The 17234-nt window shown below is 40.2% G+C and overlaps 1 protein-coding gene across 1 annotated transcript; it reads right to left on the bottom strand.

Moving 5' to 3' along the window:
• Positions 1-821: 821 nt before the first annotated feature.
• Positions 822-16582, bottom strand: ALKBH3 (alkB homolog 3, alpha-ketoglutarate dependent dioxygenase). The gene is given in 8 exon segments (XM_088525715.1): positions 822-917; positions 1376-1474; positions 8562-8771; positions 11243-11331; positions 12540-12643; positions 13917-13964; positions 15566-15600; positions 16472-16582. Coding segments are annotated over 8 exon segments (732 nt in total). The 5' UTR covers positions 16532-16582; the 3' UTR covers positions 822-830.
• Positions 16583-17234: the final 652 nt, after the last annotated feature.

Raw genomic sequence — 17234 nt, forward strand, 5'->3', positions numbered from 1 at the left:
CATAGCTTAATTGTGCTAAAAAGAAACACACAACAATAAATTAAGAATCTATTAACAAATTCTGAAAGTAGTGTATTCTTTTCTTTTTGTCTCTATTTTCCTGTCTAAGACAGTCTAAAGCCATCAGAGACAGAAAACTTAATACTCAAGAGATGGGCAACCTGGGCTTGATGGATGAGACCTGGCTAAGCAGTTTGTGTTCCCTGTCTGTCCTGTCTGCACAGATAAAATAGCACAAAATCTGACTGCACAGTGTATAGCAGAGGGAAGCCTCGATCTTTCGTTACTTAGCACAAGTAATTCAAAAAATTGCATGAATTACAAGTGACTCCTTTGCTGGAAAAGACTTTGCAACACACAAATGAAAAGCAAGGCCCTAGTGCTTGGTGAGGTTATTAACACCTAGGAGAGGATCATGAAGCGCAGCTTTCTCACCTCTATACACATAGCACACACAGAGCTGGCTTCACATACATGAATCCTGTCCTGGCTTCACTGGGAAAATGAACCACTATTAGAGGAGAAAGTGAAGACAAGGGAAGGTGCAAAAATAACTGCTCACTGAATCTTTCTGCTCCGACTGGTATCTCTCAGATCTTTAATTTCAGGTGTTTCGTGTTCGTCCAAGATTGATCATTATTCATTCTCAAAAGTCTGTAATTTAGCATCATCTGATACAGCACAACTTCTGAAGACAAAACAGCACTCTCCATATAACACAGTGAGCTTCTGACTGTCAAAGATCTTCACAATATCCATCTTTTCTCCATCAGATATGACAGAACTCTGTTTCTGTAAGGCTTCCTTTGGTTTGTAGTGTCTCTTGATTATCAAGTTCCCTCAGATTCTGGATAAATGATCCTAAATGTCAAGTTTATCCGCGCATCCCTGGAATGATATTCCTTAGGTACTCGATGCTGTGACAGTATAAAAAACAAAACAGAACAAAAGCAAAAGCATGAGCATGTATATTTAAAATACAGGTAAATCACACAACAAGAAAAACACGTAACTTCATTTCCAGTGACCAGGGATTTTACTAACTCTTTTTTACTAACTTTTTTTTTTTTTTTTTAAAAAAAAAGAAAAAGCTTTTACTAACTTTTCTGAACATTAGGGTAAGGCAAAAAAATCATGTTCCAACTGCTCAGAGCCACTGAAAACAAAAGGTCTTTATTAATTATTGTAAGGCTCCTAAATGAAATTGTAACTTCCTATGTTTTTAGTTCCTAAATTATTTTTGCTCTTTCAGCTGCAGGCTGAAACCTTAATGCCCAAGTTTAAAAAATGCTGGAACATCTGCATATGAGCTGATTCCTACCATACCAATTAGTGCTGGAATGAAAAACCTATTGTTTTCTTAAAAATTTCTTACCTGCCAATCTGTCTGGGTAGCCCCTTCCATCATCAGTAGAGTCCCGTGATCCAGTGGAATTCATAGTCTTTCTACGTAAGTATAGTCTTCATTCTCTTCCTAAAAAAGGTGGGATACAGAAGTGTACACAGGTACAGAAGTGGGTAATTGCATTTGGTAGAAAACCAGTCCTCTTTAGCAGTGCTTAAAATATGGGGAGGGGGAGAAGGCAACGAATAAGACAAGAAAGCCTAACTACACCTGTCTGCAACTGTATTTCACAGAGATTTCAGGCTGAGCATTTAAAGCATCTCACAGATTGTACAACATAGACAAAGTTCAACAACTGATTCCTCTACGTGGTGCAAAATTCTGGACTGAGACAACAAATCTTTCAGAAACAGTGACTCTTGACTTGAAGAGTTCTGTGTGGAGACACACTGCAGTAATAACCATTATGCCAATGGTTAACTACCTCATCAAAAATATGCGTCTTCTTTCTAATCTGAATTGGTCTTGTTTCAAGTTCCAGACATGACATTTTGGTTAGCATTTTCTGATAGATAAAGAAAAACTCTGATAGAAAAGGTCTCCTACAGTAACTTGTAAAGCAAGTTCTCTTAACCTTTTTCTTTAAGCAAAGCAAACTGCTAACCTAGAAAATACTAACTATTTGCAAAACTTTCTATAAACCTTCAAATTACCTACAATATTTTTAAAGCAAAAGCATCATCACTGGATACAGCAACACTACCATATTGGCTTCACATATACCACACAGAGGAATAGTAACTCCCTACTTCCCTCCAGTATTCCTTTTATTCTAAATGTCTAGAAAGTCACACACAGCCTGAAATAACAAACTGTGTAGTAAATGTCCTCCAAGGAAACATGACAAGCATTCAGTCCCAAGGACTGAACTGTACTAGTACAGGGTTAACACTGTTCTGTGTATACAACATACAGTGAACAGATAGCCTGATTACAAATTTTTTATTGTACCAACACCTCTAGAAGCAATGACGTTGGCTTTTTTTCCCTAAAGAGATGACCAGATCAGTTACTTGTTCATGGAAAAAAAAAAGGGGGGGGGGGCAGAAATATGGTACAACGAACAGATTAAGAGAAACATAATTAGGCCAGGTCTTAGCGTTCTATACCATGACAGTCTCCCTGTAAAGAAATATGTATCCTACAGACTAGTGCTGAACAGAGGCTTCGCATTTTTTCCCCTCTATTCTTGAAGTTTTTAGTAGTCGTGAAGCAGTTTTTTCTCTTCCAGTTTCTTCACTGGCTTACTCCTAAAATTGCACTTGTTGAGTGTCTGGGAGGAAGCAACACTCACTTATTTCAGATCCAGCTGAGCAGAGCAATCACTCCTGCCTGAATTAAACCAACTCTGTTACTACAGTGGCATGTCAGGTTTGTCATATAAAATGGAACCTTTAGTTGAGAGTAAAAAAGGGAGATAGGAGGTCACAACTTATGTCACTTGTGACAGAAGCAGATCCCAAAGGAGCTAGAAACGGTACGGAACAACTGAGATTCTGCATATGGACTCACAAAACCACAAAAGGTTTAACCCAGCTGGAAGCTCGGTTACGTATGGATACCTCAACACTAACAAAAGCCCCACGTTGCTGAAGCTAAGGTTACAAGATCCCCAAGTAAAATCAACAGTGCAGTGCACAGACAGGACAGTAGGAAGAAGGTGTAAGCAGTCATAAAGCAAAGACATGGTATTTTGAGAGACATTAAGAAAACCTAATAGCTCTGACCCAACATATTCTGCTAAGAAAAATTCAACTAGCAGTAGTCTCAACTACTGGGAAAATTATGTCTTGGACTTAAAGAAAAAAGATTAGGGAAAAGAACAATCTTTAGCACAGGGCAAGGAGGACAATCAAAGGCAGAAGCAGGTAGAGAGAATCCTCTGAAAAGAGTTTGGTTGGAGTCAGATCAATTCCCAATAGTAAAAAACACTGCTTGGTGTAATTGACTTAGCACCTTTGCCAATTTCTATTCAGGTCCGGGACTAGATATTCACCACAGAGTGACAGAATGAGGCTATTCATTTGCTGCTAGTACAATTACCAGTACTGGCTGGCAATACTGCATTTGTGCATTTCTTGGTGATACCCAAAAGCCTGAGGCTGTTCCAGCAGTGAAGCTCCCTAAACTTGGAAGTCAGTGAGTGCTGAAAGGATTCAGGATCATGCCTAATATTTTCTTGGTAATGACAATGTCCTTTGCAAAATATTTCAAGTTTCTGGAATTCTTAGCCATTTATTTTGCTCTATCAGAAATAATGCCAAAAATGCTTTCTTAAACTTTAGAGGAAACTAACAGAAAATTGCAAAAACAGATATCAAAAAATACGACTTCTGATGAAGAGCAGAGAAATACCACTGCAGGCTTGGTTTTGATTTCACAGGATTACATCATTTCAGTCTGCAGCCAGACAACAGTGAACTCTGTATCCTGCTCATCTTGACCGAAATGAATCTTCTGAGAGACGTGATTTAGGAGAAACCATGCTTTGAGTTACAAAAGCTAGCATGTAAAAACACCATTTTCCACCCATTTTATATGGGACACTTCTGAGTTGAGTTTAACTCAGAAGAAAAGAGATTTTCTGTTATTCAGAACAAGTAAAGTTAGAGACAAAGACTCTCTCACACACATAATAACTTCTACTATCCACCAAATTCTTTTTTCAGAACTTTTACCGCTGGAGCCAATGTTAAGCATATGAGAAATCTAGTTGGGTTTCAGAATTCAAAGTTTACAAAAGAAGATTATTCCTGACTTCTAAAGAGCAAAACTCTTTAGAAAAAGAATACAGGTGTAATAAAGCTACTGGCCTGCTTCTTAGTGTATGAGAACTTTACTCTGATAATTTTGAGTTGCACGTTTAATACAATCTAAAATCTACAGTGCCTACATAAACTGATTTAATTTTTTTTTTTTAATTCTTTTTAAGTAACCATGGTCATCAAGTCAGGAAAACTCAGGTTTAGCTGACAGGAAGCAGTGAGTACAATATTTAAAAATATTCCTGGACTTCTGCCTCAAGTTGCCTTGATGCCATTCTAAAAGGATCAACCCTGCTTGTCCTGATTCTAGCCTCAGTTTCTACTGTGCTCTTTATACCTTCGTATTCTTCTCAAATAATGCCTGTTAGGACATCGCAGGTTATTTTCCTACTTGTGTTCGAAAGCTCAAGGAGATCTTTACCTCCTGTGACATCAGCTGTCCAAGGCCTGGTAAAGGACCTTGTTTTTGTGTTTCGTTTGAAGGACAGACCCACGTGAAGGCTGATTCCGAGAACACCACGAACATCCTGCTATTATCTAACCCAGACACGAAGCACCCCAACACACCCCCAAGCCCATCGTTCCCCTGGTTACCCCTGGGAGAGGAGCAGCCGTACGACTCGTCACCTCCACACACGCGGACGCCGCCGTCAGCCGGGCAATCGCGCCCAACCGCTCCGTACGGCACCGATCCGGCACTGCACAGGGCCTCCCCGGGGCACGCAGGAGCTCACCAAAAGATCAGGTATAGCCCCCTGCCCTTTAACTAGGTTTTGACATTCAGTTTCCCAAAGGGTCTAATCAAAAAAGCTGGCACTGTCCAAGTTAAACAGTGAGAGGCAGCAGTAAAAATGGTAGTAAGATTCTGTTAGAGAGCTGTGTAACGCGGTGAAGTCAGCTACCCTCCGGTTAAAATCCTCCACAAAAACAGGGGCCTTGGGGAAAGCTGGAGACGGGCCCAGGGATCAGAGGTGACAGCTGATGCTGTTGGCAAGCACAGCAGGACTTGCTGACTAAAGGCAGAGCTCGTGAGCAGGGTGCGTGAATCAGACCCAGCACAAAGCAGCCACCTCCTGGCTCCCGCGCAAACTGCCGAGAAGGGCTGGCGAGAGCAGCCCGCCAGCAACGCCGCCACTGCCCGCACCACACCAACTCCACAAGGAGGCTTCTTAGCAGCTCTAGCTGGGGATTTGCTTCCGAAACGCATCTGTTGTGTTGGACTGGCACTGGGCTAAATCCATGTAGAAATTACTGCTGTGAAGCCACAAGTGATGCTTGTGATGGGGATGCAAATATGCTACGCATGTCCCCGAGCTCCTTCACTGTCTAGTACATAATGTGCACTTGAGCACTTGAGCACATAGTACCCTCCCTCTAGAACTATTTACAAGGAAAAAATTGCTTGCACCTAAATAACACGTTCCTTTTTTTTTTTTTTTGGCCACAAAAGCATATAAGGAAAGGAAAAAAAAAAGACTTCTTTTTGCAACAGGGTGGCCCACACAAACTGAAGTCAAATTCCTACCAGACAAACATCAAAACCTCACATATGTGCTGCCAAAAATAGCCAGCATTATCTTCCCTGTAGTTTTCTCAGGGAAAAAAAAATAAAAGACATTTAATTCCTAATAAGGAGATACATATTTCAAGACATAATAAATATTTACATGGTTGCTAATATAAATTGCAGTCTCCAAAACCCCAGGCTAGTACTGTTCAATAGCGCTACAGGATGCTATCCAAGTAGCTGTACATACTGTTTTGTACCCAAAACTTGATCAGAGTTGTTTAATCTTTTTTTCTGCTGCATCATTCATCCAGGATGATCCTCTATCACAGTATTTATCATCCTGTATTTTCATGGTGCATTTCAGTTCAAAATACTTAACAGGACTTAGAGGAACAGCTACAGAGAGATGAAAGTCTTCAAAGCTCTCAAATCTAAGTAATTAGAACTCTGGCCCGCAGAGATGCTGAATTTTGAGAGAAAATCACAGCTCACAGAATTACAGGATGGTTAAGGATGGAAGAGATCTCTAGCAATCATCCAGTCCAACCCCCCTGCTCCAGCAGGGACACCCAGAGCATGTGGCACAGAGTGGCATCCAGGCGGGTTTTGAAGATCTCCAGAGGAGACTCCACAACCTCTCTGGGCAGCCTGTTCCAGGGCTCTGTCACCCTCACAGTAAAGAAGTTCTTCCTCATGTGGAGGTGGAACCTCCTCTGTTTCAACTTACACCCGTCAAAAAGTTATCTAGGCTCTCCTCCCTTCCCTAGCAAAAACTAATTCTTCAATAGGTGATGCACTAAAACTGACGGATTACACACCAGAGAGCCTGAATGTTGGTGATGACTCTCAATCTGAACCCCTTGTCTCTAAAACTACGTTCCTCTTGCTGTAGCTTCCCATATCTACAACCAGCACTTACTTTGTCTCAAAGAAAGATGGAACGCTGTGTTGCAATGCAGTATAAAAATTACTTCTTTGGTAGTACAGCCTGAAAAGTTGTAATTTCCATCAGAAAGTCCTGTAACTCCCACTTGGTAGAGCTATCCTAGTGTCATAGGATGCTCTCAAGAAAATTATAGGCTTCTGGAAAGTGCAAAGAATATCTAATATTTGCTGTATAATTAAGTACAAGTTCCCTTCAGGCAGAGATAACAGTTAATAGCAATTTGTTCAAAGATGACTCTGCACATAGTGATCATACCTTAGAAACAGGTATGTCTGTTGCAGAAGGAACATACATCATGTTCAACAAGACTGAGTTGGTCAGCACTCTTAGGTAAGACACACTGAGGACAGCTTAAGGGGTATTTCTGTAGGAAATCACCCACCTCGGAAACAAAAAGGAGAAAAAAAAATCACACAGTGCAGGTCAAGCAAGATGGCCAGTTACTGAAGGCACAGACTGAATTCTCCCCTTTGTTTATGGTGGGTTTGTTTTCAGGAAATATAAAAGAGAACATAGACACTAAGAACTGAGTTCTGCTTTTAGAGGTAAAGTATAAAGTTTGTGCTGAAATCTCACCGGCCTTGATTCTGATCCATCTAGAGGGACACATGCACTTCTAGAAGTGAATCCAAGCACCGCTGACAGCTTCCCACAGGAATGAACTTTCCTGCTGACATTTAGCTACCGTTACAACATCAAGGATGCTTACTCACGCTATGCCCATTGAGCTAAGACACTGGTTACATGATCTCATGTGTTCAGGGACCACAGCATAAAATCCACCTTAGGCAACAAAGACTTTACAAACTAAGAAAGGAAGAACCAGTAAAAAAATATGAATTATTTACTTTTTTGATTCAAGCTGTGCCCTTTGCTGTTCACCAGTGGCCCAAGGTAATTTTTAATGAGTAAATTTGATTACATCAGTACACAGGCATTTCTCTAATAGTTTGATAATCTACATGTTTGTTTTCTGCATCAGTTCATTCAAAGTAAACAGAAGCATAAGCAGATAAACTTCTCAACAATTCCAGCTTTTCTAATATACCCACATGTGTATGTTTAAAAAAGAGGAAGAAAAAAAGAAAAAATAAACACTTCTCACCATTGAAGTTCACAGTAACTAGTCCACTACATAACAGAAGACACGCAAGAAGACATGCAAAGCAGGATGTTCTGCTTGGATAATCTTAAATTCCAAGATTATTGTACTTAATACAAGAAGCATTAAGCTGTTTTAGAACATAGCATTCCCTAAAACAGCATTTTCATCTAGCAAGAGTATTCTGTACTGAAAAACTGACAAACTTCTGAAAGGACGTTCCACATACCCCCTATCAAAGTTAGGATCTCTGTTTAGTCTGTGAAGTAGGATGCAACAGCTCCGCACTTCAGGGAAAGAAACCAGCTCTTCCTTCCCTCTGCTCACTGTCTCTTGGTCCTAGCACACACATGCCAGAATGCAAGCAGTGCTAAGAAGATGCCAACAGCCAGGAACAGTCAGAGGTACTCTTCATCCCACATAAACTATGACTGATGTCAAGAAGAGGGTATCAACTCTATGTCCACTTACACACTGAAAATCCCCTCCGAACTCCGGCCAGGGTCCTTTGAAGTACTCGCCAGGAATATCACTAGTTTCTCTTTAACTGCCAAGGCCATTATTGTTGCAGAAGAATCCCTGGATTGCAGTTTTACTACAGCATTACATTGCTGCACATTACTATACTGCTGCTTCCTTCCAAACCTGAAGATGTCATGTTCTGTAAAGTATGCAGCTTGCTTCTTGTGCTTATTTCACAAGAATCAATGGTGCTTTTACAGTAACTCCTAACATTACTTAAGTACTTTCAGTAATTATTAAGTTTTCTGAGAACAGGAAAAGCTCCTGCCTGCATTAGTGATTGTGGGGCTCTCAGTGACACGAACACTCACAGGGGAGGGTTTCTTCCTCATCTCAAAGGTGCGGGTGGCGCCGAAGCTGAGCGAGGCAATGACAGGGTTCCTGCCCAGGGACGGTTCGTCATCGCTGTGCCAGTCCACGCTGTCCTTCTCGTTTCGGTAGAGGTTGCAGAGCAGGGAGTTGAAGGTGTAGCCGCTGAACTCCTCAACGCGCTCCTTCAGCATGGTCAGCACAGGATGCCACTGGAACCAGCACAGCAGGAATTGGATAAATACCGTGATGTTATCCTACGGGGGTAATCTGTCATGGTATCGGACGCAAGGGTAAAACTACTAGTAAGAAACTAAGCATATGGCACTCTCACTGCAATGAACCTGAAGCCAAACAAATGCCTCTAAACAATTTTGATTATATTTTCAGCATAGGTGAGGACCAGGCTTTCTGCCAGGTATGCTCATGTTACCTATGGCTCAATACTAAATCATCTCTTAACGACATGAAGCCAGAGTGCCTTTCATACATACATGCCAAGCTACCCCAGTTAAATGAGATAAAGTAGAGGAAAATCTGCTTGAATTAACCATGGATAAACAATGGGACTTCTTACCTGAAACAAAAACTGTTCAACTTCTTCTATGAATACATGCTTTTTTTAATCTCCTGGCCAAGGTCTGCTAAGATCTGAGTTATATGAGCTGTCACTGGTAGACACAATCCACCAAGAAAGTAGGAACAAGTGACTCAGTGACATGCTGAACTACCTGCAATTGTTGACCCAGAGTAAGAGACAACGGATGGCTTAGAACTGTCATAACACAGGGCTCTGTTCCTAGCTCTGTTAGTGCAGCTTGCTCAGCCAAACTCAACATATCCTAGGGTTTGCCTGTAACATTTTAAACTTTCAGTGATTTAAAAAATGAGTGATGCAGGACCGACTCTCATCCTTTCCTTTGGCAACACACTGCTGCATCCATAATCTATGGCAGCTATGCACGTTGTATTATAACTCAGTCAAGTGAATCATATTTAATACTATAAACCTGCAGCAACTGAAGTCATTTTGTTATGAAATGTCAGTACCAACTACATCACTGCTCCAAAAGAAGCGTATTTTTAATACCAAAATTCTTCTAAACACTCACACTGGATTATACTTAGCGGTGCTACCATCACATCCAGTATTAAAGAAAAACCCACAACCAACCAACCCCTACCTCCCTCTAAAAATAAAAAGAAAAGAAGGGAGGAAGGGAGGAAAGGGGCATGGGCAGGAAGACACCAAACGCTAATTACTCCTGCAGATCAAATGTTCAGGGCAGGTAACTGGCTTGGCCAAGCTGTGCATTAAATTACTTTGCTTCCCTTTAGCCTATTCTTGTGATATAAAACTACTCTACAGGCAAGGATTGTGCTCTTTATGCCACCTACTGTTTCTTCTAGGCTGCAGAAACTTCCATCTACAAAGCACAGTACAACATCAGGGTGTCTGCAAGCGATCTATGGCATATACTGATCTATGGGCAGTATCTAGACAGTGACAGAGCTAGTTTCCAGCTATGAGTTTGCCAGTACATCTCACATTTTGCTTAAGTTTCCTTCTCCAAATAAAAAAAGGAGGATAAAAGACTAAATAAACTTGCATGACTGATACAGCTGGTGTATCTTTCAGATGAGGAAAAAAGAAGGCAGCAGCCCAGTGAGTGATAATTCTGAATTTTTTGCAAACTGGATTGCAACTGTGAATTCAGGGGATATATATTCCAGCCAACCTCTGAAAAACAATGGCTTTATCTTTCCACCAAAAATTCTGCAGGCTTCCAGCTATGGTATTTTTGAGACTATAAAATCTTCACAACTCTTCTTGTTACATCAGGCCCTCCCACTTCTCTGAAACTGGGCTTTAGCAAGGAGGGGTACCCCCCTAGCAGCACCCCTGGGAGTCAAACGCTTCTGTCTCATGCTCTCCTGCCTTTACCAGTCACACTTAATTTATGTTTTGGGACATTGTAATCTACTGCCATGGAAATTCCAAACAAAGCAATACCAAGAGACAGGGCAATGGGATAACAGGCTGGAAGCCAGAGAGATTGACACAACACAAACAAAACGTCAGCAAGACAGTTAGAAGGAAGGTTTCCAAGCCTTCCAAAATAGCGAGGGAATTTACACACTACGATCTGGAGTTGCTGAACAGGCAGGTCATGTGTGCGAATCCCAGCAATTCACACCAGAATCAACAAAATGCCTAAGTTCTCAACAAAGTAATATTACTTCAAAGCAATATTACTTCAAGTGTTCTGGGAAAAAAATTATCTTTTTAGTAATTGATATTATTGTATCTTTAAAATAAAAAATGCTATATGCCTTTGTGCACTGCAATCTCTAACAGAAAGATGCACAGAGTAAACCAAACCAAATAATTAAGAGATTTGTCAAAACTACACAGTGACCCAACAGCAAAACTTTGAACCAAGTGTTAACTTCCTGTCCCTTTTAACCTCATGCTCTGCCCAATAAATCTGCTTGTAACTCTTTTTTTTTAAATGAAGCTCATTCCACTAGCCTCTATCCTGCTAGATCTGTTGCTGATCAAAAATGAGATTCAAATAGAAATTCTGCACAGAAATTGAATAGAGGGCATTTTTCTCTCTCAATCATTGTAAAGGGCTTATTTGTATACTGCAATAACAGGACACTGCAAACATATACATACGTTAGGGTTTGGCTGCATTGTCAACCTGGAGTATGTGTAAGGAAGTTCCCCATACCAGGAGGTAAGTCTTGGCTCCTCAAAGGATACCTCTAAAAAATAAAAAAAATATTACTTTGTCAGTTTTCTTATTAAAGGTCTTGAAAAGACAAAGATGCCAATCTTCAAGAAATTTAATCAAAGATATTCAAAAAGGGCCAGTCTACTCAACTACAGGTAAGAAAGTGCCTCCCTTAAAGGCCCTCGACCTCGCATAAAGACTTGTAGTGACTGACTGAAATTATTCAAAGGCAGCTCTTGTGTTCTGCTCTGGAGTCTCTACCTGAGGCATGGCCTTCCAGGAATCTTGGAACCACACCAGTTTTCTCACCCCCATGGCTAACAAGACAGGCACTGGACAAGTTAAGGGTGAATAATGAAAGTGAAGTTTCATTTATAATTCTGGGTTGCCTTGTGTATTTCTGGTCCCAGTGCTTAATAGACTAGCAGCAGCTGCATCCATCAGAAAGGATGACTGGAAAGGACTGCAACCTCAGCAGGATATTACAGAAGCAGAATGCAGCAGGGTCTGGCAAGTAAGATTTTTGCAAATATAGGTTGTGGTGTAATGCAAACATCAAATACAAGTACTTTCAACTTCTTCAAAGACACTCTTGGCAACTATTTCTCATGTTTGATAGGTAGCATTCTCTACTACACATTACTTTCATCACAACCAAGCAAATACAGATGTTGAAAAATTTTACCACCTGTGTGTGGTACTGTTTCTGGCTAAATGGGCCATTTGGCTCCAACAGGTGCCCCTTAGTGAACAAACCTGGAAAAGCAGTCTCTTCACTTACCGCACAGCAGAACTAACACGTAAAGACAAGGGTAAAGAAACAGGCTCTTCTGGGATTTTAAGCGAGAGGCAAAAGCTATTTCTAGTGACAAGAATCTCAAAGAACACAGTTTTTACAGCATCACCAGGAAACAGTATGAAGCGGTGGAGCGGAGAAAAAAAGAAACAGCAGGAGAAAGAACTAGAAGAACTAGAGGGATGACAGAAGAGGCACTCAAATTCAAAAATTTTTAAGAAACACAGGCAATTTTCACTTGAATTTGGAAAGACCTGATCAAATTAGCAATGCAAGCATGGTGATACAGATTAGAAAAATGAGCAGCAACACTCTGCAAATACACATGGAAAAAAAAAACAAACAGAAAAGACAAAGTGTAAATTGGAAAATAGTGGTAGACACAGCACAGATTTTGGTGCAGATATAACCTGGGAATGACCTGAAGAGCTAGATATCCTTACCCTGTCTGACGTGAGTTCTCTGACCCCAGGGTATGTCTTGGAGCAGTTGTTCAAATATCCAGTCTGCTTCTTCTGAGCCAATAAATCCAGGAATCAAATGAATCCTAAGAAAGAAGAGCTACAGATAAAGAAAAGGAAGGAAGGAATATCCACTCCTACATAGGCTATTTGATAAAATATTCTGAAATTCCCAAAGGTGGCAAGAAAGCTGTAGTGCTTTAGGGCCCAAAGTCATTTGAGCCTAGCAACCTGTTTCTGAGCACAGTCAGATGGAGATGCTAAGAGAAGAACAAAAAGCAGCACCAACAGTATAATAAATGCTTCAGAATAAATACTATTCCAGCAGCTTAAGAACTGAAGACTTCTTGAAGCACAGACCGACTATGCTACCAGCTATTGATGGGTCTTCTCCATCACTACATATGTCCAGGTGCTTCTTGAACTGTAAAAACTTATCAAGAAAATTGATGAGCCCCACAATCAGCTATGCATTGTGCAAAAAAACCCAGCATTCTCACATTTGTTTTTAAATTCTTAATTATTAAAAAATAATAAAATGTATAAACATTATTTTAAAATTCTGGTGCCTTGCCCTTCTCAGTTCCTCTAAATATGGGTATATAAACAAAAAATAAAAACTGCAATGAGAAGCATACAAAAATTTTGGCCACGATATTTAATTTTGTGAGATGGACTCAACATCTGTGAGATGAGTACTCAACACTCCAAAGAAATTTAAATAAGAATAACTAAAAGATATGCAAAATATGGTTAACTTTCCAGGAATGTGTGTTTTCCAGCAACATACTATACACATACAATTCTGAAACTCAGATGAAAACTCTAGAAATGCAAAAAAAACAAGGTGACTGCCTCACTTTCCAAACTGATAAATAAGACTTCTTAATAGTTTCAAAACAAGCCAAATTTACATCTAAAAGTTTTGGTAGCTCTTAACTATAAAACGGACATGATGTGCTTGCTAACATAGAACTACTAATCGCAATGTGAAGTAAAAAACTTACCCCGGAGCATGAAACAAAATGAACATGGCTACTTTTCATTATTCCTCGCAAAAACCCCAGTAGGAGCAAGCACTAATTGTTACACAAGTTCTTTGTTGTCCTCTTCTATGCTGCTCAGAACTTTAAGTCAAATATTCATACTTATAAGTCATATATTTATATTCAAAATAGTTCCAGCTGGTACCTGATATCAAAGCACTTCCAGATTTCCTCTAAACAGAAAATACAAGGGGTAAAGGATATAACACACGGCTGTTAGAGTCAGGATACCCCTGGGGTTAGCAAGTTTCAGAGTGCCATGTATCACTGCATCAACAAATAAGAAGTTCCCAAAAATGTGTAATCCACTTACTTAGAAATGCCTGTTGGCAACGTGCTCAGTTCATACACACCAGGTTTGCTGAGGATGTAGAAAAGAAACAGCCATCAGATGAACAAACCACATGAGATGCTCTTACTGTTGGGCTTGAATTGCTGAGCACCAGGGAAAGCTGCCTTTAAAAAAAAAAAAAAAAAAAAAAAAAAAGCTTTGGGGAGCTAGAGGGAGGCAGTAAAGTTTTGAAGAGCCAGCCAGAGGTCAGAGCAAGGCAGCAAGGGAAGGCAGAGAGGCAAACGAGTTGTGTGTTCTTCCTGCCTCTAACTCTCTTGCTTTCCCTTCATCAAAGGCTCCAAACAGTTTTAGGGCTCTAGAGATAAGTGAGTGATGTCATCAGTATTCTGAAACGAACAACCATGGAGACAGCACTCTGTTCAATGCGCTGTGTTTGCATTTATAGGGATGCCTACAGCACGAGTCTCACCAAAGAGGCAAAACCTACGGTGTTTGGTGAGAAGGCAGGTGCCTTCACTCTGCTAACACAGCCAAGTGTTCATCAGGCTTCGTGACACTAAAACCAGATTACAGATACGTGAATAATTATTAATTACCGTAGCTGATACAGCAGAAAAATCATTCTTCCCTCTGTTAGAGGCTGCATACCTGTGAAGCATTACCCACGCTCGCACTCACTGCTTGCTGCACCTACTGTCTCATTTTTCTCCTAAGACAGCTCCAAACTTCACACTGCTCTTTCTGCCTAGATCCATGAAGTAATTTATCACTCTCCATACTCAAAGAGTCCTCTAACTCAACAGACTACCACAAAGTGTATTTTATGCTGTGCTATACTTAAAAGGGTGGATAAGCAGAAACTTTTGTGATGTCTGCAATGCCACACACACATTCAGAGCAGGAATCACACTGAATTATCTACAGCATATTGCGGGGACTAGAACAGCATCAACGCTTTGTTTCTTTTGCTTCTTTTTGAATTGGTAAGTGGAACAAATGAGAGGTCAGTGAACTTTCAGAACACTTTTTAACACCTTGAATTTACCTGTATACAACGTTACTGCTACTAATCATAAAAAATAAAGAAAGAACATAGAGCTTTATCACTCACACCAAAATGAAAAGTTACAACACAGGAACACTACAAACAGTAAGCGCTTCTGCCATATTCTGAGACTATTCCTAGCAACGTTTTTTTCAGGCTACAGCATACAAATGTCTAACTTCACTGTGACACTTACTAGCAGGTAGTGATTTCCTGATCCTTCCAAGTAAGTGCTGTTTGGGCTGCCACACCAGTTATATTTATAGATAACAGTAAGTAACTTCCAGCACAGTTAACACAGACTATTCTAGAGAAGTGTCCGTGCTTAACCAAAGGGGACATATTTGCTCATCTCTTGCCCTAGAACGCTCAGGTGTTCTCTCTTCCTTGCTTATACAGCTACAAAGCTGCACCAACATGAGCAAGACAGACCCGGACTCGTTGATTATAAAATGAGATCAGAAAAAAAAGGCCTGAAAGTCCGGACACCACACCTTATACTGAAATTTCTTCCCAAAGGTATGGCAGCTATTAGTGAAAAAGGAGTCTTTTAAAGCAGTTTCCCTCTGACTGGTAGGACTGCAAAGCCACCAGACAGACAGTCAAGGCAGCAGTGTATACTCACTCTATCACACCCGCATCGGGAACTTTGCGCCCCACCTGAAAGACAACAGGACAGGACACACATGAAACCTAAACCCCTAAGTACTTGGTGTTTTCTAGTTCAGCAGAGCTAACTCCCATCTGCAAAACTCCTGAGAACTGCGCAGTGCAGAAGCGAGCTACTTTCCAAGCACAACCAGCACTGAAATATCAGCAAGGAGGAGGCTTTCTAACAGTTCTGAAGCAGTGACAAGCCAACTCAGAAACACTCGGATAACTACCACTCCAGGCAGAATTTAACTATCAATGCTCCCCTATATAAAGAGAATTAATTTCTAAGTTACTTGGATTATTACAGTACATACTGGTTTTCAATTGCAATCAAAAAATGCCTGTCCTCACATACCAAATGCCTGTCCTCACATACCAAATTAAAAGTCTAGACTAATTATACAAGGAGGGATAACCAATTCCCAAGCCTTAGACAACAAACAAAAAACAAGACAGAGAAGGCAGCAGGAGCTGCTAGTTTTAAATTCTTTGCATAGCTAGAGATTGCTGTGCTTTGTAAAAGATTTATTTTTTTTTTCACTAAAATGAAATTTTGGGTTCATCCAAGCTCAAATCATGGCTGGAACACTGCATCATTTTGAATATTTACCAGACTTTGTTCTTTTAGCTCCCCTCCCCCCCCCCCAAAAAAAAATGAATAGGTATGGAATTAATTGTCAAAGCTCAAAACTGAACAGAGGGAGCACAACTTTGTTTACCAAACATAAAAAATTGTTGTAAATTCTCCCTGAAATAAAAGCTCCCAAATGCCAAATGTTGGTCACAGCTGAGTTTTTCATTTGTTTTGAAATCAATGACATATAATATTTCAGTTTATTGTTTATAGTCCAACAAAAGATGACATTTAAATTTTTACCTCTAATGGCTTTTCAAAAAGGAACTGCTTCTGAGTGCTTTGAGCCTGATCTTTTCTCATCCAGGCCTGTGTGGTGCCTGCAGGGGGAAGGTTCCTGGCCCCAGGTGCTGCAGATGCCAAAGCAATGGGGAAAACAACCAAAAAAAAAAAAAGAGAGAGAGAGAGAAAATTGTCACATAAAACAGCAGGATCATACAAGAGAAACAAATTAAAATAGCAACATAAGGGAACTGCAGTATCTATATTTAGAAGGACTTACAAAAACCTTCCTTTGTTTTTGAAGGATTCCCCTATGTTTGGTATTAATTTCAGGAAATTCAAGTTCAGATCTACACTACATAATGGTTAAAAAAAAAAATCTATACAGAACTTGGAATTAGCTTTTTTTTTTTTTTTTTTTTTTTTTTTAAGTGTTTGTTATTCATAAACAAGCAAAATTCAGGAAAGCTTTTCCCGCCAAATGGGTAAGTTTACAGTGATGGCAAGCACTGTCTTAAGAGTGCGAGACTAAGTCAAAAAACAGTGAAAGAAGGAGGGACAAGTAAAGTTCAAATTCATCATAAAAGAAAGGTTACAAGTCAGTGTGTGTAACAGCACTAGGGCATATTATGATTCTATACAAGGAGTACACAGAATGCGCTCACAGTACAGAAGAATTATAGGTTTAAGCACTGCTAAATTTGCAAAACTGTGAGCTGAGGACTGCTGCACTTCACACATGCAGAAATAATCCATTTCCCAAAAAATGCATGCCCAGCCTTGC

Source organism: Tinamus guttatus, unplaced genomic scaffold (genome assembly GCF_059628265.1).
Source record: "Tinamus guttatus ecotype Peru unplaced genomic scaffold, ASM5962826v1 Tinamus_guttatus_pri_ptg000240l, whole genome shotgun sequence".
NCBI lineage: Eukaryota > Metazoa > Chordata > Aves > Tinamiformes > Tinamidae > Tinamus > Tinamus guttatus.